Below are 27,062 nucleotides of genomic sequence, written 5' to 3'. Positions count from 1 at the left end.
ATTTGCATAGCCCTTTATTTGCATAGCCTTATCTTGAATTCTGTTTCTTAATCGCACCTGAGCACAACAAGAGTGTATGGGAAACGGTGTCTTGATGCTTTGCGGCTCTCCCTTGAAGGTTCAACTTGTTGAAGTCTCTCACCTTAGAAAATATTTCTTAAAGTAATAAAAAAGTAAAAGGCAAAGTTGTGCCGTTGAGTTGGTGTCAACTCCTGGCAACCACAGACAAGGTGGTTGTCTTTGGTAGAATACAGGAGGGGTTTACCATTGCCATCTCCCACACAGTATAATGCATTTCAACAACTTCCAATATCGCTGCTGCCTGATATAGGTGTTTCCCATAGTCTGGGAAACATACCAGCGGGGATTCAAACCGGCAACCTCTGGCTTGTTAGTCAAGTCATTTCCCTGCTGTGCCATTCCCTAAACACTGTTCTTTTCCACCATGTCTCAGTTGGTCCTCTGCAAGAGCCAATTTGTGTTACACATAACCACATTTCAGCATGCATTTTCCACTCTGGGTCACTCACCTAAACAATCTGGCTCTTTGTGGTAGCTGTCTCCCTCTAAGAAGCCGAGGGCGCTGCACGTCGCCAACAATTCACAATTCATCATGTACAAGTCCATAAATCTCAGTCTACGTGAAAGAAGGGAGCCTGTGAGGAACAAAGGTACAGTTAAACTGTGTAGATGCTGGGATATCCACAAAATAAGACAACAGTTACACACACACACACAAAACCCTTTGCTTTACATCTGCCATTCAAGCCAGCAAAAATCCAGGGTACCCAGTTGCTAGAGCTTATACAGGTTAAGAATATGAACCCTGAAGATTGCTTTGGTAATTAATCTGTGATGGCTCATTCACAGCAGTTCAGACCATTACCTGTATATGCATGTTGTTGTATAAACAACAACAGAACATTTCCCTTTGCCTGGAATCTATATGTAAAAAAAGACTAGGATGGTGCTAAGATAATTTCATTCATTGGATTTTTTTTTTTAAGTTCACAACTCTCTGAATCTAAGCATAGAGACCAATTTTTTTTTTTAAGTGACTGACCGTGTTACCTCATGGGATTGCAGAACATCAGGCAAAAATCTAAAGCCATTCAAAGTAGGGGTTCCTTTGGAATCATTCATGGGGGAGAAAAATTAGACAAAATAAAATCTGGTGTATTTGGGCAGGTGGGTTTTTTTTAATATAAGAGATGATGGGGAAAGCTTACAGACAAGACCTATATCAATATTTCCTTGACTACAACAGATCTTCCTTCCATTGGTATCCGCCATTACCATCAAGTGGGGTGGGAGGAGAAGGGAGTCCAATTCAACAAAAGCTTAATTCAGCTTGAATTAAGAAAGAATGGACAGACATCCTATTCAAGCACAGATTTGCTAATATGGTGCAAGACATTTGCTAATATGACTGGTCTCCAGGAAATCTTGGTGAATACAGATTATATCTGGGGTCTGGTCAAGTGATGTGCAGTATCTGGTGGGCCACTGCGTGAAACAGGATGGTAGACTAAATGGGCCATGGGCCTGATCCAGCAGAGCTGTTCTTATGTTCTAAGTTTGGTTTGGCTGAAGTGATTCTGAAATGCCGTAACCCTAGAAAACTTAGGTCAGATTCAGTTTATCCACACAGCTTTTTCAAAGGTGGTGCAATTAGCAGAATTTCCCAAAGGTAGTCACGCAACCAAGAGGCAAGTGATCACAGATCATGTTTTATCATTGTGTGAATGCAGGAACAGTTGTCAGAACACAAACGTATCACTTGTTGGCTTCTACATCAATAGACTGTGCAAACTGGCTTTCAGGCAAATTTGATCAAGTACCTTGTTTACCCTGTCTCCTAAATAAGCTAGATTCACACAAATCTACATTCTCTCATTGTAAGGCTATCTCATTAATTAACTCTTGGGAAGGAGTCCAGGGTACCTTCAAACTCCATCACCCACTACCACCCCTGTGCTTTTGATTAGCTTCTGGAGCAGAAATCCACAAATATGGTCAACTAGCGGCAACCAGAGTTCACTTCTGGCAACAATCACAGAAAGCATACTCAAAGGAGTGACTTTTTCCTTCTTCTTAAAAGCCACACCAGCAGCTCTTGAGAGGCAAGGAGCACCTCTGAGAAAATGTTACCAGGCTGTGTCTTGTGCTGAAATGCAATGTCACCATCATGGGATGGAGAGGAGGGAATGTAACACACACAAGCCCCATCTGCCACTCCTCTCCTATAAACAAAAAGAAAACACCTGCCCTTGCCTGGCAGTGGATGCAAAAGGGGCACACATATTTTGCCTCTGTGGAGCAGAAAGTGAAAAATCAGAGCTTTGATCCAAAGAACAATGGTGGGCTACTAAGTCCAGCCACGTTTATTAATCCCTACTCAGAAATTAAGTTTTGAGAACACTTTGAAATAGGCTGGACCCTTCACAATACCCTGGATGGATACTCTGGGGACTTGAGCGGGGGGATGTATGTGGATCCCCCTCAAGTAGAAGAAATCCTTTTGGCTTTCTGTCCACATATACTGCAAGCAGGAAAATGCACAACTGAATCAACAAACAGCCATGATCTTTAGACAGAGCAAAAACTGCCTGAACACCTACAAATAATCAGCAAACACCCACCCACCCTGAGATGTGTATGTGTGCGCGAATGCACGCACACACACACACACAGAGTCATGCACCTAACCTTTTCTAGCAACTGAGAAACTTTAGTCTTGACTCAAGCATAGAGTTAAAACTCAAAGTAAGGACTCTAAGGAAACGAGACTCCCCACAGCCTGAAGCAGCTTAGCAGCTTGCAAGAACGCAGAGGGCAAAATTCTCCTCCTGAGCTACAGATTAGAAAGCAGAAATTTCTTTGCCGCTCTGTTTATAGGCTACTTCTGCAGGGTTCACTTTACCAGCAAATTCTTCTAGCTCCTATGACCTTCATGCACACTAACTCCTCAGCACGTGTGTAGCTGGAATCCGACCAAGAATCCTGGAGACTGTGAGAAAGACAAGTGGAGGGAGAGGCTGCTGGGAAGAAGAACGAGTCTGCTGACAGCTGGCAAAATTCTTGACTACTAAAAGAAGAGAGGCCCGTTTCCCCACCTACTCTCTGACAACTCCCCCCACCCCGGCTCCACGCAGATTCTAAGAAGGTAGCACATCACATAACCTGGTTTATGTAACTGGTCCACTTACCCAGAGTACGGCAGGATTCTAACCTACTTTTCAGCCTCTGGGAGACATTATAACCCAGGTCACTATGTAGCGGGGGGAGTGGGGGAGGAAGAAACATTTAGGTGCCCAACCCCCTCTGTAACCTTATATCCTAAGGCACCCCACTCAGACACAGTAGTATTGGTATCCTTACCCATAAAAGCCTTGGGCGTGCGTCCGTGCCGCCCATGTCTTTTTCGCCCGATCTGGGCATGCGCGGAGCGCATGCCCAGATCGGGCGAAAAAGATACGGCCGCCCAGAGACGGGCGGCCATGTTGGACCAGGCGGTGGCCGCGGCGGAGCGACTGGCTCCGATGGCGGCGGCCGCCGTTACGGCGAGAGGGCCGGGAGGAGCAGAAGCGGCGGGCCAAGGAGAAGCGGCCGCCGCCAACGGCAGGAGGAGAGTGTGGCCGAGGCGGCGGCGGAGCCGCGGCCTCGGCCAAAGGTAGTTGTGGCCGCGGTGGGGCGACTGGCCCCGTTGGCGGCGGCTGCGACGCCACCGAGAGTGCGGGTGAGGCGGTGGCGGGGCGACTAGCCCCGATGGCGGCCGCGGCCTCAGCAAGAGGTGGCAGTAGCTCCCCTTAAGGCTAGCGCCCGTTATTACAACGGGCTAAAAATTACTAGTTTTTAATAAGTTGATGAAATACCAGATGGTTCAGTTCAATGGTTCTGCTTCGGAACACACGCAATAGATGTAGTACTGCAGAACATCTATACAGCAGAGAAAGTGCACCAGACCCAAGTTCAAATCCAGCTGCAGACACCAAAGTTTGCTCTAAAAATGTCACTGCCCAAGGAGCAACATTCCTTTACAACTAGGAATGGTAGGCCCAGGAATATACCAACCACACTGGCTGCACATGCAGCCCCTTTAAGGTGCATGCTATACATTGGAATATACAGCTATATATTCAGCTGCAATGGGAAACCAAGGTTTCCTTCTATGTGAATAAGAGGGCAAGTTGTGGGCTCCTGCACTCTCCATCTCCTTACAGAAAAATGAGGAGGAGGGGGAAGCTTTCATTTTGATTTTGAAGTAAACCACAGTTCTGTGTTGCACCTAACTGTGGTTTATTTCAAACCATGGTTGGGGGAACAAACTAGGATCTGACAGCACAATTTGATCCTGGTTTGTTTCCCCCTAACTATAGTTTAAAGTAATGATGTGAAATGGCACGGGGGGCAGGGGCAGAACCCTGCAATACTCCATTATTCTATGGAGCGGAGAGGAGAGGAGCAGAGATCTTACACATGACCCTCTAAGAACTGTCCACCGGTTAGGAACAGAACCATAGTTCACTATCCCCAACCCTCATCCCAGATTTGCAGTCCAGAGGATAGAACAGTCCAAAATTTGATAAATCCCAGACACCAGGGAATCATGGCACCTAGAAATTTAACCGTGGCACCTAGACTAGGATATTCAGAGGTAGAATTATTTATTAAAATATTTATTTGTCCCAGGCAGTCCTATGTCTGTTCTTAGAACCTTGCTTGTAAAGGCGATAAAGAGAAGTTGGTTTACTTTTCTCCTCTACAATGTCCATCATGAAGTTTGGTAATTTTGTCAAGTGTCCATGGTCTGGCTCCTAAATTTTGGAGCTGCCTCCTAGATCTAGAGAAGTTTGTCAAGGTCTATAATGGTCAACGGTATCAAAAGCTGGGAGGCCCAGAAGAATCCACAGGGCCACATTCCCCCCAATCTTTCTCCCAGAGTACGTCACCTAGGAGAGTGACTAAGACAGTTTCAGTGTCAAAACACTGAAACCATTTTTGGAAGGGCGGTATAGAAATTGAATTATATTATTATTATTATTATTATTATTATTATTATTAATACCCCCCAGTGAGGCACTACCTTGGCGTGGTTGTGGGGCTTGCGTGCTCTGAGGAAGGTGAGAGCTATGCCAGAGGTCCAACCATACTGGACGGGTCTCACCAGAGGAGCCAGACAAAGAGTGCCTCTCCCATCAACAATATGGTGAGACGTAACTTTAATAAATCTATACCGGATCGGTCATCGCCCGGGTCAACAAGGACCGCGCCAGGTGCTGGAGTCCCTGGACATCTGGTGGCAAGTGCGCAACAGGACTCAGGATCTTCAGTGGAGCAACCAGGGCTGAAGACAGCAAAGTTACTGGAAGAAACGTCGCTTAACCAGATAAGATATACGAAAAATGCCAACAAGGAAATAATGATCTGCTATTACAAGTCTAGTCCAACTAGAAGAGGTTATTTAAAAAGAATGTACCAAATTTGGAAAGAGAAGCATCCAGAAACAGAAATAACAGAACAAAGGCTAGCAGACCAGAGAAGATTCATAATAAGAAATAAAGTATTCACAGGAGTTGAGCTGGAAGAACTGCAAAGAGCAACACAGGCTCAAGATATGGAAGAAGAATTATCACCAACTGAAGCAGTTGCTCAAACACAGGTGGGGGTGTTGGAAATAGAGGATACCACTGTTGCTGAACTGTTTCAAAATCAAAACCAGGCAACCTCCCCTTTGCCTTCACCTCAAAAACCCAAATGCCGTTTAACAGAAAAGCAACAAGAACTAAAGCAAAAAATAACTGAGCACATGAACCAAACAACCACCAGGGTTCAACTTGCAGCACTAAAAACAGTTGCCAAAAAACAACTTGCTCAGGTATTAAAAGATGTCATTGCTGCACTTGCAGAAATAACAACCAATAATTTGCAAGAAAAAAACCAACTAATATACAGTGCAGCAACAATAACAACACAAGAGCTCGGATACAAGATCAATGAACCTGCAAAAAAAGAAAGTAGTACATCACCTAAATGGAAGATTAGATTAGAAAATAAAATCTCCAGGCTTAGATCAGATGCTAGTAAACTGAAAGATATGAAAGACAAGAAGCTGAAGAATGAAAACACCAAACAGTATCTGATCCAAAAATACCACCTAGATTCAAGGAAAATTAGAGAAGTCCTGGAAATAATAAAGCAGCAAATAACAACAGTGTCAAACTTCTTTGACAGGCATGAAGCCAGAACTACACAACACAGGCAGAATCTCCTATTCCAGTCGGATCAGAGACGTTTCTACCAAAGCATAGAAGGAGAAACTGCAAGAAATGTAGAAACACCAAATAAAGAAGAAACAGTGCAATTCTGGGGGAAATTATGGGACAATCCAATAGACTATAATAAAAAAGCAGGCTGGATGAAAGAGGTCAAAAAATGTAACCAACAAATGCAAGATCTAATAATAACACCAGAATTAATAAGTGAAAGAGCAAAGAAAATTAAAAATTGGACTGCACCAGGCGACGATGAACTGCATGGCTTTTGGCTTAAACACCTAACAAACCTTCATAAACAACTATCAAAACAGTTCAATCACATTTTGCAAGGAGGTGATATTGAACAATGGCTAACAACTGGGAAAACTCATCTCATCATGAAAGACCCAGCAAAAGGTGCAGTTCCAAGTAATTATAGACCGATAACCTGTCTGCCAACCTTGTTCAAATTATTAACTGGAATAATAGCAGATGAAGTGATGCAACACTTATTAACTAACAAACAGCTTCCAGTTGAACAGAAAGGAAATTGCCCAAACACCAGAGGCACAAAAGACCAGCTGCTGATTGACAAAATGATTTTAGAAAATTGCAAGAGAAGAAAAACAAATCTAAGTGTTGCATGGATTGACTACAAGAAAGCCTTCGATTCATTGCCTCACACATGGATACTAAAATGTTTAGAAACAATTGGTGTCAGCAAAAACATTCAGATATTTATTTTAAAAAGCAATGAGCATGTGGAGTACACAGTTAACAATCAATGGTGAGATACTTGTACAGGTTAGCATTAGAAGAGGCATTTTCCAAGGGGACTCACTATCCCCTCTGTTGTTTGTAATCGCCATGACCCCACTTTCACAAATACTAAACAAAACAGGCCTCGGATACCAGACATCTAAAACATCAAGTAAAATCAACCATCTGCTGTACATGGACAATCTGAAGTTGTATGGAAAGTCCCAGTCAGAAATCGAATCACTGCTAAACACTGTCCGTATATTCAGTAGCGATATAGCAATGGAGTTTGGACTAGACAAGTGTGCTGCATTAATAATGAACAGAGGAAAAATAACAAAAACAGAAGGAATAGAACTGCCCAATGGAAGCAAGATCAAGAACCTGGATGAGAAAGAACATTACAAATACTTGGGCATTCTCCAGGCTGATAACATTGCACACACTGAAGTTAAAAGAAAAATTGGAAGTGAATACATCAGGAGAGTTAGAAAAATCCTCAAGTCCAAACTCACTGGCGGGAACACCATACACGCCATAAACACCTGGGCTATACCTGTTATCAGATACACTGCAGGAATAATAGACTGGACCCAGGCAGAGCTAGAGACTCTAGATCGTAAGACCAGGAAAATCATGACCATCAATCATGCTCTGCACGCCCGCAGTGATGTCGATAGGCTATACCTCCCTCGCAGCTCAGGTGGAAGAGGAATGCTGCAAGTCCATCAAACAGTAGAGGAGGAGAAAAGAGGCCTTGAAGAATATATCAAGAAAAGTGAAGAAGATGCACTTCAAATGGTCAATAATGCGAAAATATTCAACACCAATGAAACAAAGCAGGCCTACAAGAAAGAACAAGTCAAGAACCGAGCAGAAAAATTGAAAAATATGCCACTGCATGGTCAATATTTGCACAATATAAGTGGAAAATCAGACATCACCAAAACCTGGCAATGGCTTAAGAATGGCAACTTGAAGAAAGAAACAGAGGGTTTAATACTGGCTGCACAAGAACAGGCACTAAGAACAAATGCAATAAGAGCCAAAGTTGAGAAACAAACAGCAAGTGCCGCCTTTGTAAAGAAGCAGATGAAACCGTGGACCACCTAATCAGCTGTTGTAAAAAGATCGCACAGACTGACTACAAACAAAGGCATGACAAAGTCGCAGGGATGATACACTGGAACATCTGCAAAAAATACAAGCTACCTGTAGCCAAACATTGGTGGGACCATAAAATTGAAAAAGCTGAAGAAAATGAAGATGTAAAAATATTATGGGACTTCCGACTACAAACAGACAAACATCTACCACACAATACACCATATATAACTGTAGTCGAGAAGAAAGAAAAACAAGTCAAAATAATCGACATAGCAATACCAGGGGATAGCAGAAGAAAAAGAAATAGAAAAAATCCCAAAATACAAAGATCTACAAATTGAAATTGAAAGGCTGTGACAGAAAAAGACCAAAATAATCCCAGTGGTAATTGGCGCCCTGGGTGCAGTTCCAAAGACCTTGAAGAGCACCTCAACACCATAGGGGCCACAGAAATCACCATCAGCCAATTACAAAAAGCAGCTTTACTGGGAACAGCCTATATTCTGCGACGATATCTATAACAACAGCAACAACATTGACAATAAAATTCAGCCATCCCAGGTCCTTGGGAAGGACTCAATGTCTGGATAAAACAAACCAGTCAATAACTCCTGTCTGACTGTGTAAAATAATAATAATAATACAATGTAATGTGATGTAATAAATAAACAAAACAGGACAGAAGCTAGAGTAAAATAGATCTAGATACTCTTATCCAGAAACATCTAGAGTTGAGCTCCCATTATCTGCACAAGCACCTTGCTCATGAAAGGAAGATTTGCAAATGAACGATGGTTTGCAGGCACAGCCATCTATCTGCTCCTGCTCTTGACGTCTTCAAGAGCAATCTGATAACTGCCTCCTTCCAAGCAGCTGGGACCATGCCCTTTCTCAACAAGGCGTTTACTAACTCTTGGACTAACCAATTATTCCCCCCTCAGCAACATGTTAACAGCTTAAAAATGTATGGGTCAAACCAGCAAACGATATGCCAACTCTCTCCACGGTCCACTACAAAGGAATAGTTGGCATATATTCGTCCCATAAAGTATAAATATTCAAGATTGGGTCTCCATTGGACAGCGACCCAGAAAGGAAGGTGAAACTCCTACAGATCACAGCAACCTGACCACTGAACTTGTGCTAATGCTGAAATGAAAAAACAAGGAGGACCAGAGAGAGACAAGTTAACACTGCCTACCATCCTATCAGGCCTTGGTTATGCAAGCCAGGTACACCCTTTCATCCAAGATCAAACTCAAATCTCCTAGATGGCAACTGTTTTATCAAGTACAGTACTAACACAATATTTAGCATCAACACCTTTAGACCCTATGGCACAGTGACATGGTTATCAGGGTATCTTTGAGTAAGAAAGGAATCTGAAGAAGGGAAAACTCACAATTTTCTACTCGCTCTTCCCTTCAGGTGGCTAATCCAGTCCCCAGCATCTATTATCCCTCTCCCTATTGTCGTAACAAAAACTGGGGTGCTGAACACCCTTCCTTGAACATTTCTAAAACAAGGAGGCAAACAGGAAGAAGGGAGAAAAGATAAAAACTTATTCCTTGAATCTAGGAATCTCCCCACCCCCACCCGGGGAGGATTCGATCATGCATATCCACACCCACAGCATGAAATGATACAGCTCAGAGACTGGCCTAGTTTGCACTAGTGATCGTTTGAGACACAGCTATCACAGTCATACCCCCTTGGAAACAAAGTTCCACCTCCTTCCCTGAGCAAGAAGTTGAAAGGTCAACCACACCAGGATCTGGCACTCAAATTCTGCCCAAAATGAAAGTTCAAGGCAAATTTGAATCTATTGCTTGAATATATGTGGAATATGTGTGGAATCTAAAAAGGAAGCCCAAAGATTACACGAGTGAAATTCTATGTAGGGGGGTGGGTAGTGGGGTGTCTACATACTTCTAGGTCACTGGAATTCACCTAATGTAAAAAAATTCAAAGCTACTTTGGAGACTTCTCTGAGGAAATCTGAGCAAAATCAAAAATAATTCAGTGAGGCTGGGAACAATTCTCAAGGGGTTTACACAGCTCCCTGCTGTGCAAGTCGGTAATGACCGGGGGCAAATCAGTACAAATCTACCAACACTCTTACCATTGCCACCATCACCACAGAAGTATACTGCTTATTCTCAGATGCCATGCTGAATTCTGGGTGCTGCAAGGATGGGCAGGGACTCTCTCAGGTATATTTATGACAAAAATTGCTTAGGAACAGAAGCAACTATTTTTCAGACAAACTCTTGGACATATCAGTATGTCTAAGTATAGACTAAGATCTGAAATTCATCTCTTCCTCCGAACCTGCAATCATCATCATCTTCTTCTTCTTCTTCCATCCTTCTCTCTTCTTCATGTGAAGATTGTTTCTCCCACACCTTGTTCACCTTCATGGCCACAGGGCATGTCGCAACCATGCAAAGCTTGACAAATAGCAATAATTTGATGCAGCTCTGCTACAACAGGACACATTCTTTTGCAGTGCCTGTTCTACAGGGACATCCATGCTTCCCTCATCTTACCACTATTAATTACATGGCTATCCTGAGCAAACAGATCAGTTTTACACCTCTTTGTTGCTCTCCAATAGCAACCCTGCTGCCACCTACAGTGTCGCCAGGTTCTGTGCGGCAGCGATTAATATCCAGCGGACGATGACCTCCCACACGTGCCCAGAGCCCACCTCTATGAACTCGAGGACAGCCACGGCTACTGCCTCAGTGTGGCAGCCCAGCAACCTATAGACATGCAACTTCCTGTCTACTACTTCACTGGTTTATTCCTGATTGCCTATACAGGTATTGGATTTTAATTCTATTTCTGTGTACCTTTTATGTCCTTATATATGATATCCTTTTAAGGCATATTAGCTCTTATTATTTTAAGCGATGACTGACATGATTTTATATATTTTAAATCTTTTCTTACTTTATAAGCACGCAACGCGATCTAGAGCACTGCTACATAGTTTATTCCTATGCTTCTTATTGCAGCCGTAGTTAAATCATTTTATGCTAGTAGTAAAATGTAGCCCAGAGTCTACCATGTCTCTTATTACAGCCATAGCTAAATTTTTAGTGCAGTCTTGTGCCTATATGCCTGTTTCATGAGGACAAAATCCCCTTGTCACTAACCAAAATCCTTATCAATCCCACATTCCTATCTTTTTTTAGTTGTCTCAAGGCTATTCTTTGTTTCCTCTGTAAATTGTTTTGTTGATCTTTTCGTTCCTTTTCCAGCATTCTATATAATTTGTCTGTGTTAAGAATAATTTGTCAGTCTATTTTCATACATGTGGGGGAAGCTTTACTTCTTTATTTCTCAGATGGGCATAATTTAATCCATTGTTCCTCTTCAGTGGCTTCTCCCTCTTTAATTATCTCCTTCCAATTTAATTGGCCAGCCAGGCCTTGTAATCCGACCCAAATTTCAGTCTTTGTCAATTCTCCAATCTTACAACTGGGTACAAATGAGGGTCCTAAGTTTAATTGCTTCTGGTCCTCTGTTAAATGTTATGTCTCCAGTCACAGTATATCTTTGTGCCTGATCTTCCTCTTTGCTTCCAGTGCTTTCCCAGATTCCAGAATTCACTTCCTTTGTATTCTCCAGTGTAACGCCTTTACCTCCGTTTTGCCCAAGATAACTTTAATTACTCCAAATGACTCAGAATGACTCTGCTATCACAGCCCAATGCCAAGTCAGACCTCAGCCTAGGGAACTGTTCCAAGTCTCAACCCTGAGAGATGTGAAGCAATAAGAGAGATACGAGATGCCTGCAGGAAAGGACAGAGTGCCTTTCTTTCATTAACGAACCATCACACCCAGCCCACACATGTCTAGGAACAGGTAGAACGGCTTCCAGACAGGCTTGAACCTCACCACCTCTCTTTAAATTAAAATTAAATGCTGATGCACATGAGCTAGAAGCTGCATAGAGGAGACTTTATTTTGTGCCTTGAGGTACTTGCTAAGCGTGGGTAAGTGATTCTTTCGCACATTTGCATCCTGCTGCTCTTCTTTGAAGAAACTCAGGGCAGCATATATAATAGGAACATAGGAAACTGCCATATACTGAGTCAGACCATTGGTCTATCTAGCTCAGTATTGTCTTCACAGACTGGCAGCGGCTTCTCCAAGGTTGCAGGCAGGACTCTCTCTCAGCCCTATCTTGGAGATGCTTCCAGGGAGGAAACTTGGAACCTTCTGCTCTTCCCAGAGCAGCTCCATACCTTGAGAGGAATACCTTATAGTGCTCACACATCAAGTTTCCCATTCATATGCAACCAGGGCAGACCCTGCTTAGCTAAGGGGACAAGTCATGCTTACCACAAGACCAGCTCTCCTCCACCTACTTACTTACTACCAATTTATTCTCACAACAACCCTATGAGGTAGGCTAGGGTTAAGGTATGGTTACTGGCATAAGGTCACTCAGTGAGCTCATGGCTGAGTAGGGATTTGAACATGGGTCTCCCCAGCTCTAATTGGATTCTCTGGCCACTACACCATGCTGGCTCTCATGTGCCAGAGTTGACAACATGTGCCTCTTTTTAAGCCACTGCAAAGCACTGAACAAAGAACTGCAGTAGCACAAATGAAGAAAGCCAGTTCAGCAAGGCAAGCCACTACACACTAGGGATGTGCACGAACCTGTTCAGAGGCCCTTTTACAGACCTCCGAGCAGGTTCAAACACTGGGAGGTTTGAAGGTTCAATGGCAGCGGGGGGAGGGGTGTAACTTTAATGGCAAGGGAGGATGCACTTACCCCCGTCCCCTACCATGTTCCCCCCACTGGGGCTTGCTAAAAAAAAAAAAAAACTGGTCTGGCAGGGCGGCAGCATACCTCCCTGCCGTCCCATCCACTCCTCGGACCAGAAGTGACAGGAAGTAGCGCGCACACACACATCGCACTTGCTCGCACATGATGTGCGCACACTACTTCCTGCCACCCTGCCGGACCAGGTTTTCAGCAAGCACCAGCGGGGGGAGGGGGAGTGCACCCTCCCCTGCCCTTAAAGTTCTCCCCCCCCGCTGTCAAACCAGCCCCCGCCGGTTCCGTGGACATCCCTACTACACACTGGCAGCTCACTGCACAGAGCAATTGAAAATGGCCTTCCCCATAGCTACCAATTCCTGAGCATTGGTCCTAATGCACTGCAGGCAAAGGGGATTCCTCCACTCAGGCACTAGTATATGGCAGCAGTTAAGAAACTGAGCTGTGAACCACTGTGTAATTGCAATTTTTTCTTTTAGCTTGCTCTGTGTTTTGTTCATTGGGCAGACCAATTGGAGAAACCTGGAAAAAGGGCCCTGCCCCTTTGACTGGGCTATGTGCCTGGCCTAGTTTGAAGGAAAATTTAAATGAGATGTAGTAGGAGAATGTTTAAAGCTTCTTATACGGGGCAAGACGCAGAAAAGCTGCTTGTTCTTCTAGGGTGAAAAGAGAAAGTCCCACGGCAATATGCAAATCATTCATTATCAGCTGAGACATGGTTTTCAAACGAAATCATGGGTTATGGCCATCAGATTGCCTGACAAAGGAAAACCCCTTTTTTCCCCTCTGCAGGAAAAATTCAAAACCTACTTGAAGGAAGAGAGAAAAAACCTAGAAGATTTGAAATTAACTGAAGAGTTGGAAAGCCAGAGGTATTTGGTAGGTGTTTCTTGATATGGCTGACGTAATGGGGATGAGCAGGGCCAGCATCAAGGGTTTGCATCCCAAGGCCACCTACACGTAACATCTGAATCCAGCCGGAGTTCTTGATCCTCAGGAAGCTACTGATCTCATACCATGACCACTCCACACTGTATCTACAATCTGACGATGCGAAAACCTAATTTACAAGCCTGTTCTAAGAAATACTAAAATAATGCATGTGGATTACTTTGAACCCTCTCAGCCACTACCAAAAAAAAAAAAAATTACCACCAGAATATAACACGGGGAGGCTCTACACGCGATCCGTGTGTAGAGCCTAACCGGGCTCTGCGGGGAGCTCGCCCTCGGCAGCCGGATTGGCCGTGCACATGATTATCGGCTCCATCATGGAGCCGGTAGGGACAGTGGTGATCCCAGCATGCCCCAGACGAGTGTGTAGGACATGCTGGGGAGACCCCCTCCCGAGGCCGGGGGGGGGCGTCATCTCCTCGTGAGTCACTGCGGTGCAGAGCCACACTGTGTCAACTCATGATCGCAAAAACAGGATTAGCAGAGTGCTCGTCCCGCTAATCTCCTTTAAGGCTTTGGGCATTTATTATTATTTTTTATTATTATTTTTACATTTATATCCCGCTTTTCCTCCAAGGAGCCCAGAGCGGTGTACTACATACTTGAGTTTCTCTTTCACAACAACCCTGTGAAGTAGGTTAGGCTGAGAGAGAAGTGACTGGCCCAGAGTCACCCAGCTAGTTTCATGGCTGAATGGGGATTTGAACATCTGGGGCCCACCAGATGAGAGACAGCTTGCCCTTTGCTCTCTCCCTCCTGCTCTCTGAAGGGGGCGGGGGAGGGTTAGAAGCCAATCTTCACTTTTTGTCCCAGGGCCCACTCCAACCTTGCCATGCACCTGTGCAAACACATACACTTTCTGAAGATCCGGACTCCAGGTTCTTCTTCAGATGACTGCAGGATGAGATTAGAATTTCTAAGGCAAATGCTTTCTACTCTCACTAGCCTCAATTCCTGCAGTGCCACTCAATTGATCCAGGTTTCCCCTGTGCACCCGTGCTTGCTCGGGGCAGAGATTTACACGGCTTCCTGCCTTCCAGATATCTGGACCCCAGGTCCATTCAAGCTCCTGATGAAACACAGTGCAGTTCACCTGGAAATTAGTAAGATAGGCACGTGCTGTTCAGAAGAAGCACATCCGAGTTACAGAACAGACCTGATTCTCACCCTGGCTCTCCTCCATGCTACTGTGCCCGAAAAAAGCCAAGCGAATGGCTCTGCACAGACTGTGACATTTCCACATTGGCCGAAGGCAGAGATTCTCAGACTCCACCCACCCACCCCTACACTACTTAAGTTTTGCTCGCTTATTTTCTTTTTTATTATTATTCTACAATTTAATGCACATAGCTCATAAAATAAAATAAAAACATAAACATGAAGTACAGGGTCAATTACAGATATTCCTAACTGTTCTGCAACTATTTTGCAGACCTCTTAGATGGAGTCCCATGGGGCAGAGTTTAAGAACCTCTGGCATAAAGAGTTTTGAGACACAGACATCAGCAGCACAAGCGGGATGACTAAGGTTGCCCAGGAGAATCCTTCCTTATGGCCTGAATTTGGAAATATGTGGTAGATTCACAGGTCCTTCTTGGCTCTCTCCAGTCAGCAAGCATGTATAGTTCTGTGCTTACAGCCCCTGGCCCATTTGACAGCATCACCAGTAGATACTGTAGTAGACCACCTCTCCCATAAATCCCAGCAGTTTTCTGTGCGGCAAAACAGGTACAAAAGAAGCATGAACCAGAACTCTTATTTCATGTGAAGAACCAAGGCTGTATCCCACCCAATACCAGTAGTGACCAGTGTTCCCTCTAAGGCGCGCTCACCTGCTTTTTTTTTTTTTTTTTGGTCCACTCAGTTCATTTAAGATCCCGCTCAGTTTAAATCAGGAGGGTCCCTCTCTGAATGCAGGTGCGTCCACACTGCCTTGATCCTGCCGCCCAGAACAAAACTCATTCTGCACACAGATGAAAAAAATTAGAGAGAACACTGGTAGTGTCACTTTCCTCCCTCAACATTTTCTTGGTCTATGTTATATGTTCTATTTTAATTGTAAACTACCCAGAGATGCAAGTTTTGGGCAGTTTAGAAATATTTTAAATTAAAAAAATAATATGTAATATTGGGGGGCGTGAAATTCTACTTATAAATAAATTATCATCATCAGTGTGAGCTATCTTGATTCTTCTAGTATTCACAAGGTAATCATTCATCTGAACGTCTTGATGTCTCTTCTTTGAGTATGTTTCTAGCCCTCATGGCTACAGAACTTGCTCAGAATATTGTGAGCGTAAAAGATGTTAAAACAATAAGATATGTTAATATCAGAGACAAGTAAAAAGAAATCAATATATATATCACTTCTGAAATATTGTTATTTCTAAGGCTGTACATCAGAAATCAATGTTTATTACACTGAGGGCTGCAAAATTTGTTCTGGCAGCTAAAAAAAAATCCAGGGTCAGCATATAAACCTTCTGTTTTTAATCACTTGAATAGATATTAAATAAGCTAGAGGTATACTCTGGTATCTAAAAAATCCACTTGTCACTTTGCCAGTGACACTTATTGTGTCTTTTGCTGCAATGATTTAGCTGCCCAAGCATGAGTCCATGCAGTTCAAATTCCTTCCCAAACAGATATTTGTTCACCTATCCATTCAAACACCTTGTTTATTTGGGATCTCACGGGCCAAAGCAGACATTGCAAGAAAGCTTTAAACCTCCATCAGCACTATGATCCCCCTCTTCCACAAAATGCAATTAACAAACCAGGTCAAAAAAACATGTCTGGAAATAATGACCCAATCACTGCCTAGGGTGGAAGTGGCCTCATTCAGCTATTGAGTTTTAAGAATGAACGCTGCAGGAATTTTTTCCAGTGAATGTCCTCCTGGTAAGCATCTTCATACATGCTATGAAAAGAATTAAGACTGCAGAGCACAGAGCCTCTGTCCACACCCTCACAAAGAGCAAGGTGCTGATAGACAAACAGCTGGTGTCAGATGGTAGACATACATCCCTTTACGGTTTCTGCATCCAGTTTCTCATCCTAGGAAGCTAAAGCTGAAAAGTGCATCCCTCTGAACTCTAGAATTGCCTGTGTATGAGGGGAGGGTGGTATTCCACGTAGGAACATAGGAAACTGCCATATTCCGAGTCAGACCCTTGGTCTATTCGGCTCAGTATTTTCTTCACAGACTGGCAGTGGCTTCTCCAAGGTTGCAGGCAGCAATCTCTTTAAGCCCTATCTTGGAGATGCCAGGGAGGGAACTTGGAACCTAGATGCTCTTCCCAGAGTGGCTCCATCCCTAAGGGGAATATCTTACAGTGCTCACACTTCTAGTCTCCCATTCATATGCAACCAGCAGGGACCCTGCTTAGCTAAGAGGACAAGTCATGCTTGCTACCACAAGACCAGCTCTCCCCCCAATCTTTTTAGGAGTAGATAGGCCCTAACTCTCAAGCATGAGATGATCCTTACTTCACTTCCAAATAGTTGCCCAGAATACCAATGCATGGTGGACTGTTGCACCTACTAGTCAGATCCAATAATAACCATTGACATTTGCAAAATAACACATTGTTTCCATATCTCACTGTGCAATGACTGAAGTAGACTATTGTTTGGGGCGGAATTCTTACCCAAAGTAGAGCAATGGGCTTCCGTTTCAGGGAGCACGATTCTCTCCCTCTCCACCACAGCATGATTTTGATGGGTTGGAGGGACTGGCAGAGCCAACATCAGTGAACACTTAGAAATGGTCTAACTACCCATGTCTGCCAACAAAAACAGTTCTGCTTTCAACCCAGGCTCCATGGTTCTATGATCATTCTAATATGCATTGCTCAACTAGAGTACTCCATATAGGGATTCCCAGATGTTGTGGAGTACAACTCCCACCATCCCTAGCCAAAGACATTGTAACTGGTGATGATGGGAATTGTAGTCAACAACATCGAGGAATCCGTTACAGGGAACACTATCTATGACCTGCCCCCAAATTACTCAGGCACACTGACAGATGAGACACCATACTTGTGTACTTACCCTGCCCTCTTGAATTTCAACTGTAAATATCTGCATTTCCCAGACATTTTTTCTCATTTCATACAATCCGCATGATTCTCTCAGAAAATGGTACTGGGCAAATTTTCCTGATGCCCTAAATAGGATTTGGCAGTTTATTTAGGTTTTTTGTTGTTGTTTTTTAAGAACCACACACACTCCCCTCACACACACTATATTAATTTCCCATGCTGTGTCTCAAAGTGTTTCAAGTGATGAACTGATATTTGATGGGGGCGGGGAGTCAACAAACACAATGTGGTTTAAATGTTATACTGAAACAAATTCAAATCTTTATGTGGAAAAAGTTGGGGGTGTTTTTACTGGAATACACAAATCAATAAAATAGGTATGCACTCTTTCACACACTTCTTAGGGACAATCACCTGGAAAACATTAACTAGAACTTTGAAATTGTCAAATTTCAGAGTCACTCACTGGGTGACTCTGGGCCAGTCATGTATCTCAGCCTAACCTACCTCACAGGGTTACTGTGAGGATAAAAATAACCATGCATTGGCATTCATTCGTTTTTACTAATGAATTGTATAAAACAATGCATTTTTAGAAATGGAAACTTTCAACAGAAAAATAAAGTTCCACACTTGAAATTTTTCAGCTCCACATCTCTGCTTTCCTTTAGGCTTTTGAGTAAGAGAAAACATCCTGCAACTCACAAAATTTCTCCCTGAAATTTCCCAACTCAGTCAAATTTCAACAACTTTTCTTTTCTTTTTTTAATATGGAGGGAGAAGGAGAAATGCCTCATCCAGAAATACATGACACAGGTTGATCACATAATACTAAGGAATGGTAGATGTGCATATTGAGCCAATTCCTCTGAGCAGATGGGATTCCTCTGAGCAGAAGGGCACTGAATGAATTAAAACAAACTCAGGAAGAGATACCTAGATGGGCTGTCATGACACAGGACACTTTATTACCATGATCTTATAAAAGTATGTAGTGAAACTGAAGTTACTATCTGGAAGAGATGTGGATAAACCGATCTCACTTTGCCAAGCATTCTCCCATTTCTAGAAACAGGTTTATTTTCCCTTCCAAACTTCGATCTAAATTTTAAAAAGCGTTAACCTCAGGCAGTTGCTAATTACCCTGCCATTCTTTACTCCACCCACGAACTTGCCCGGACAGTGGTCCCCACCCTCCCTCCACCCACTAATTCTGTAGCTCTAAACTAGGAACTGAGAAGCAGAGGGGAGGGGTACAATCACTTCATGCAGTCGTCACTCCCTTCTCGGGTACCAACCAGGCCGATCTTGCTGGTGGAGTAGCAGGGATGAGAACCACCCTGAGAGAGGAGGTGCGGGGGTGGGGAGAGGGTCCTCACGACTGCCGTGCAGGCTGACTTGCTGGCGTCAGGGCCCTGAATCAAATGCATCCAACTGGCAGGAAGCAAGATTTCACTCACGCTAGTTCTCCGGCTCAGCCAATTTTAACAGGCTTTTTGGAGGGGGCGGGGGGGGGGGGCCCTTGGGAACAATGCATCATCAGGGTGAACACTGAGCAGACGAGACTAGATCGGAAATAGGGAACAGCCTCGACCGCCATCTACCTGCCCATGCCGGCGCCGCCGTAGCCGCCCGCCCCGCTCCCCTCGCCCTTCGCCTCTAGTTCACAAGACAAGACAAGCCACCGCTTCCCTCCAATAGGCCAATGACAGAGCCACGTGCCGCCTCAGCCACTTTGCTCACGGGGCCGGGGCGGCATTGCAGAGTCGAAAGGGACGCTCCCAGGCACCACCACCACGTGACGCATCCCCCACCCGTTCCACCGGCAGTGGTTTGCGCTTGGTGCAGCACACACGGCGGCGGCGGCGAATCGGCCGATGGCCGAGGCCAGCTAAGCACGGAGAGCGCTTCCCTCCCGGAGAAAAGCCGCCGTCAGGCCCACGTGAACAGCTCAGAACAGCAGGGAAAGCAACGTGATGGGGATGGAGGGAAACCCAGAGATGGACGGGTGTTTGAGTGCGATAGCGTCCTCTGTTTGAACATCACAGGGATGCCGCGGAACTGGCTACCTGCGCAGAGCCCCCTGCAGGTGTTCAAATTGTCGGATGGGGAGAGAGAATTTGGAATCGAACCGTTTTCCAAGTTGGTCTGGAAGCAAAGTTTGGAAAGGCATCCAGTACCTGGTGCTCTCCAAATGCATCACTTACAGTTGGAATACAATGCTCAACAGTGTCTCTGTCCTTTGCACTGCACTCCTTTGCAAACTTATTCAGAAGACCCACTAATCCAATGAGGTTTACTCCTGAGTAAATGTGCATAGGATTGCGGACCTAAACATGTCGGAAGTCCCTTTAATCTATCATCTATGGTTCTCCCCATGTCCAGTCCAAGTCCTGCCAGTACTTGCACTGCACACTATTCTCACAATTGTTTATTTTAAAATATAGGCATGGCGTGAACTGCAGAAATTTCACACTGTTCTCACAATTAACAATACAAACTCATTTCGGCAGCACTCCTGTACAGTTTGGCTGCTTACATGTCATAGGAAGCTGCCAGATGAGTCAGACCATTGGTCCATCTAGCCCAGTATTGTCTCTACACAGACTGGCAGAGGCTTCTCCACTGAAATCTATAGGATTACAAATCCTAAAATGCCTAACTGTGCACAGGTTTGCAGCCTGTGTGGTGTGCTGCTCACTTTTGATGCTTTGTCACAAACTGAATTAGAATGGAATTCTCAACATCCTGAAAATCTTAGCTCTCCCCCCACCTTTGAATCCTTATAGATTGGAGGGGAATGAGGCATCAAAAGTTGCCACTACTTTGATAGATAGATAGACTGACTTTATTACAACGTTTGACCAGTACAGAAACTTATATACATATCAATTCTTCTCTGTCACCCTCTTCCTTGGAAAAAATAATCATGAACACAGAATAAATAATGCCAAGGGAAGCAAGACATTTTCACAATTTATTCCAATCATGTCACATACATCTCCTGGGAGGTATCACCGAATGTGTAAAACCAAGAGTGACACTGCCAGCATTTAGCATTACTTATGGACATGCTCAAACAGCCTAGGGCAGCCCTTAACACATTTTCTTTGGATCTAGGAGCCAGCCCATAGATTTGGGAACCAGACAGTGTTCTAATTTTTTTCATCTGTGTGCAGAATGAGTTTTGTTCTGGGTGGCAATATCAGGGCAGTGTGTACACACATGCAATCAGAGTGGGGCCTTCCTGATTCAACCTGAGCAGGATCTAGAATTAACTGAGTGGATATAAAAAAAAAGTGTGAGTGCATGCACATCTTAGAGGGAACACTGGAGCCAGACAATGGACACTTGACCAAATGACTGGTGTTAGTGGTGGACATTGTAGAAGGGGGGGGTTAAATTGGTTTCTTTTACCCTTTTACAAGTAGCATATTTAGAAGAGAAGCAGGGCTGCCTGAGGAAAATAAAGTTATTATTAAATAACTGAGCCTCTGAATATCCTAATTTTGGTGCCACAGTTACATTTCTAGGCACCATGGCTCCCGGGATTTGTCAAGCTCTAGCCTAGAAATATACAGCTGAGGGCATGGAATATTTTACTTAGTAAATTGAGGTGTGTACAACCATAAATTTTCCAACCTACTTAAAAATGATAGAGCCATACAGTGCACAGTTCAGGTAGTGCTACCTCATGTTTTGCCCTGCAGTATGCTCTGCCCAACCACACTCATCAACTCAGGTCCTTTTACTTTCACCACCTTGCTGTCATGGCTTGTCCCATAAATATGCTTTTGCTTTCAGGGAGATCTGTGTGCCTACCACAGAGCCACTACAAAAATACAACAGAACTAACATCAGAGGGTTTCTAACCCAAGCAATAGTGGCTTAAACTGTAAATGACGCACTACCAGGGCTTTTCCAGACAATTTTTAAAATCTACCCTTTCCCTTTAGGACTGTATTTGCATTTGGCTGATCAGCACCAGCAGCACTATATCCTCTCATGTAAATGGGAGAAAGATTGTCTTATGTGGGCTAGTGGGGCAGGCTACTGAAGAATGGAAGGCACAGCATTCACACAACTAAAAAATAAAAACAAAGGTCAACAAAATGGTTATACATCGTTGCAGAGGGAAGGCATTTATGTGGTTCTGCACTTACCGGTATTATAGCAGGAGAGCACTTAAAGAGTGTAAAGGACCAGTACTAAAATTGACACTTTAAAAAATATATTCCAAATGGCACAAGCACACTGGAATGGGAGCTTCTGTTTGCTTATTTCCATCCTACTTTTCAGTCCATAGATCCTCAATGCAGCTTCCAATGAAATACTTTTTAAAAGTAGCATAAAACAGCAAATTGTGCTGCTCATCAATGCCAGTGAGGCAACCACGTTCAACACATCACTCCTAACTGTAATGAACACGCTAGAACACATGTAGGATAGGAACATAGGAAGCTGCCATATACTGAGTCAGACCATTGGTCTATCTAGCACAGTATGTCTTCACAGCCTGGCAGCGGCTTCTCCAAGGTTGCAGGCAGGAATCTCTCTCAGCCCTATCTTGGAGAAGCTGCCAGGGAGGGAACCTGAAACCTTCTGCTCTTCCCAGAGCGGATTCATCCCCTGAGGGGAATATCTTGCAGTGCTCACACATCAAGTCTCCCATTCATATGCAACCAGGGCAGAGCCTGCTTAGCTATGGGGACAATTCATGCTTGCTACCACAAGACCAGGTTCAAGCAGCAGGGGTGCTACATACTGCTTTTTCTCCAAAAACAAGCTTTGAATCGTAGCGAAACACTTCCTCCTTTCATCAGAAGAGTTACCCACAAGGAGGACACCTGAATCCCACAAAGCAGAAGAACAGCTAGAGATGTATTACAATGAATGACATTAAAATTGTTGGAATGCAGTGATAGCTTCTGATCTGCCAGAGAGATGCATAAGACCAGCAGAGATTGGTTGGCAAGGCAATCGCACATTTAATTGGGAGCATATAATGAAAGGCGGCCCTGTCTTCCATCTCATGTCATCCGTACACAATTTATACCCTTGGCAATGGCAGCATCTGCGCTATTATTAGTGGAGAGCAACCAACAGAATAACAGGGAGGGTTAATAGGAGGAAATGTACAAACCTTACCTCGAATCACCTCGGGATCTTTAATATGGAGCCACAGATGATGAAATCTTTAAAAGGACCCAGCTTCCGTATTATTATTTAAGGAGCAGCCTTTCCTTATTTGTAGTCTCCGGTGGCAAAGGACCCACCGGAAAATCACGAACAAATGGAACACACAAGAGAAAGGCTGGCGTTTTAAATCTTAAGAGAGGATCGCCAGTCTGCCCCCACAAGCTAACAAGCAGAGCAGCAGCCAATGAAGCGGCCATACACGCTAAAGCGGATATGGTCTCCTAGGGGAAGATGCGGCCCTCCTCCAGCGTTCAGTGTGTTTCCGTGAAACCATGTACGAACTCTACCATGGTTACTGCTGCTGCTGCGGAGTTCAACCGGCTGGACACTCCAGGAGCAAAAAAGGAGCAAGGAGAGGTTGCGTCGGCAGAATGATTGACTGAATTCTCTCTGCACGGCAGACGCCTTTGCAAGGACACAATGCATCGGTTGCTTACCCCAAAGCGTCTTGTGCCTTGAGCTGCTCAGTCCCATTGACTTCAGTGGGATTTAAGCAGCCTAGTAGACACAGAGTTGTGTGAACACGGCCCAAATCTGTGCTCCGCCGATTCAAAAAACCCTCGCACAGGGTCTCTTTTCCGATGCTTTCCCCACCAACCCGAGAGCCAGCTTCCGTTTCACCAGCAATTCGCACTAGCTCAAGGGCTCAATCCATGCCTGACTGGGCTCCCTCCGAGGAACTGGGAGGGATGGCGGGGGTGGGCGGAAACGAGTTGTTAAAAAGGCATAGATTGAACCCCTTCAGCTAGTGCAAATTGCTGGTTAAACGGAAGCTGACTCTAGGGTTGATGGGGAACCGGTTTACTAACTAGTGAGTCGTGAGATGAGTGGCTGTTACTCCGGAGTAAACATCATTACGCTGTTACTGATCTCCAAACAGATCCACCGACCCCGACCGACCTCTTTCTCTATCGTAACTAGCAGATCTCAATCTTGCAAATAAGTGTTTTGTATATTTACTCAGAAGCAACCCGACGGAGCTCAATAGCATTAATTTCCTAGTAAATGTATGTTTGGATTTTACCCGTGCAACCCAATCCCATGGATATGATTCAGATGTAAATCCGACTGACTTCAGTGGGATTATTCCCAAGCAAGAGTGCAACCCTGAACACCGCCTCCCCAAAACTACCCTACGCGGCTGAATTTACCCACTTCACGAACTCCTCCATCTGTATTGTGTGGCACTCTTCCCGCCTTCAGTTCGGACCCGTCCCGGACGAAGAAGAGTTCCGTCCTTCAGCCTCGGCTCTGAATTTTCACGCGCCTTCCGATTCCGAGCTCCAAATGGCGCTCAAATTCTTTCCAGCTCCTTAAAAGGGGCAACGCCAGCCGCCTGGTTATACCGAACCAGGCTGTGTTTCGAGCCTTGTCGTGTTTCCTCTGAGCTAAGTCTATAGAGTTCAGTAAGGATTTACTCCCAAGAATTTACAAAAGTTTGCAGCGCTGAAGCCAAATGCTATGCAAGCTTGCTCAGAACGGAAGTGAATAAGCCTCTTCTGTTCTCTCTCTGGTCAACAGATTCTAAATTCTTTCAGGTCTCATTTCTTTTCATTTTTTACAAAAGACTCGGTGACTGTGGTAAAGCTGCTTATTATTATTATTATTATTATTATTATTATTATTATTATTATTTTATTATATAACTTAGGTCGAAAATAAGTTACTATTAACAGCGGCAAAGACTCATTAATATTCGAAAATAAATCATTTGGTCGTTCACTAATTTCTGGATTCAGAGATTCAATCAGACTTGCATTTTGCTCGTACTGATTTAACAAAGCTTGACTGAGATACCAAGCGAAACTAGGAAAGCACACAGCGGGCAGGGGTTCCTCTAAGCTTTCTAAAGCTATGGAGAAAGCGCGTCCCCATTGCTCTTCATTTCTAGTGCGGTAGCAGCTTTCAGCTGGGGAACTGGACGCTTCGGGCTGCCTGTCTCTAGTCCTCCAGAGCGAGCTTGGCATTGCCCTTTTAAGCATCGTTTAGTCTGATCGCCGCCTTCTGCGCAGCTGCCAGAGTGGGGTGAACTTGCAATTAGTTGGGGAAAGTAATTAAGAAACCCCAAGTCACGTCAAAGCCGTTCTTTTACCAGGAGATGGTCAGCCGTTATTACAGTTACTGCTACAATTATGCTAGAGCTAAAGTCGTAGTTGTGTAGTTACAGTGGCCTACTCAGCTCTGCCCCCCCCAGCAGTTTTTGGACTACAACTCCCATAATCCCCAGCAACAGTGGCCATTAGCCAGGGCTTATGGAAGTTGTAGGACAATATCTGCAAGAGGGCCAAACTTGAGCAGGCTTGCGTAGCACAAAACTTAATTTTTTAATAAATCCATGCAATGTATTCAATGAATGTGAAATTTGATATGGAGGATCTATTTGGTAATGAGCACAAAATGACCAAACGTCAGAGAAATGAGATTTATCTATTCTAATGTAAATAGATAAAGCCCTGAGCCATTTTTGGAAGGGCGGTATAGAAACTGAATGAATAAATGAATAAATAATTTTTTAAAAAGTGGCTTACACATTTTTACAGCAGTTTAATTATTTTTGCTTGAGGGAACTTTGCTCTGAGTTTTCTTTCTTTTTTGCTAGTCATATAATTAACGTTTTGGAGACTGAAATTATTTCCAAAATTCAGACTTGTGTAGTTTTAAAGTTGAAAAGTTCTCCTTTTATCATACAACATGCACACACGCACTGGAAACTACTGGTCACTTCCAGTCCGAGGACATAACAGGACTGCAGGGAGGTATGCTGCCACCCCGCTGGACCATTTGAATACACAGTGGGGGAAATGTGGCAGGAGGAATAAGAGCACCCTCCCACACCCTTAAAGTTATCCACCACCACCCACCTTCGAACCAGCTCAAACTCCGGTCCACGGAACCGGTTCGGCACTCCTAGAATGGAGCGCTGAACAGTTCTGTGCATATCCCTAGTGGAGCCTCCCAGTTGCTTCCCTTCACATACAATCCTAAACCCACTGTTTTATAGTTGCTTCCCTCATAAACACAAAGTAATCTTATATAGATTTAACTAAGAATTTATTCAGAAACAACTCCATTTTCTCCTTCTCCTTTCCCTCCCTTTTCCTTTCTGACTCCACCCCCCCCCCCCGCCTCCAATCTCTACAGGATCTCCAATGAGACAAACTTCTGAACAACAAAACATAAAAGATACTGGATAGAATACAACACCAACCCAGTACAGGAGGTTCTCTCATCCCAGTGTAGCCCGAAGTGTTATTCTATTTACAGGACTACTTGTAGGACTACCCATATTCATCCCATCACTCCCAGCGGTGTTGCTGGTGGTGTCTGTCTTAGGAGAGCTGGTCTTGTGGTAGCAAGCATGACTTGTTCCCTTAGCTAAGCAGGGTCTGCCCTGGTTGCATATTAATGGGAGACTAGAAGTGTGAGCACTGTAAGTTATTCCCCTCAGGGGATGGAGCTGCTCTGGGAAGAGCATCTAGGTTCCAAGTTCCCTCCCTGGCAGCATCTCCAAGATAGGGCTGAGAGAGATTGCTGCCTGCAACCTTGGAGAAGCTGCTGCCAGTCTGTGGAGACAATACTGAGCAAGATGGACCTATGGTCTGACTCAGTATATGATAGCTTCCTATGTGTTTCTTTAAGACTAGGAGCCCTTTTAGGACAAGGAACAATCTTCTCATTTCTTTTGTCCTGTAAACTGCTTTAGATTTTTTTTTTTTGTTAGACTACATGTGAACACTGTAAGATATTCCCCTTACAGGATGGGGCTGCTCTGGGAAGAGTATTTGCATACTTGCATACAGAAGGTTCCAAGTTCCTTTCCTGGCATCTCCAAGATAAGGCTGAGAGAGAGACTCCTGCCTACAACCTTGGAGAAGCTGCTGCCACTCAATACTGAGCTAGATGGACCCATGGTCTGACTCCATGTTTGGCAGCTGCCTA

At 44.3% G+C, this 27,062-nt stretch overlaps 1 protein-coding gene across 4 annotated transcripts in view; it reads right to left on the bottom strand.

Annotated features, from left to right (window-relative positions):
- The window catches only part of TIMELESS (timeless circadian regulator), a 73,449-nt gene extending 48,972 nt beyond the window's left edge, over nucleotides 1–24,477 (bottom strand). Inside the window, exons 1-2 of one of the 4 annotated variants that reach the window (XM_053297443.1) lie at nucleotides 24,275–24,477; nucleotides 531–656 (exon numbers count right to left, since the gene is read on the bottom strand). In XM_053297443.1, the coding sequence (XP_053153418.1) occupies nucleotides 531–627 (97 nt within the window). In that variant the 5' untranslated portion in view covers nucleotides 628–656; nucleotides 24,275–24,477. Of the gene's footprint in view, nucleotides 1–530; nucleotides 657–23,067; nucleotides 23,796–24,274 lie in introns of those variants that run through there. The other 3 variants (XM_053297442.1, XM_053297444.1, XM_053297445.1) reach the window with 3 other exon arrangements.
- Nucleotides 24,478–27,062: the final 2,585 nt, after the last annotated feature.

This window comes from Hemicordylus capensis, chromosome 2, assembly GCF_027244095.1.
Source record: "Hemicordylus capensis ecotype Gifberg chromosome 2, rHemCap1.1.pri, whole genome shotgun sequence".
Lineage (NCBI taxonomy): Eukaryota > Metazoa > Chordata > Lepidosauria > Squamata > Cordylidae > Hemicordylus > Hemicordylus capensis.
The sequence above is the reverse complement of the archived record's forward strand: the minus strand, read 5'-3'. Positions and strand labels throughout refer to the sequence as shown.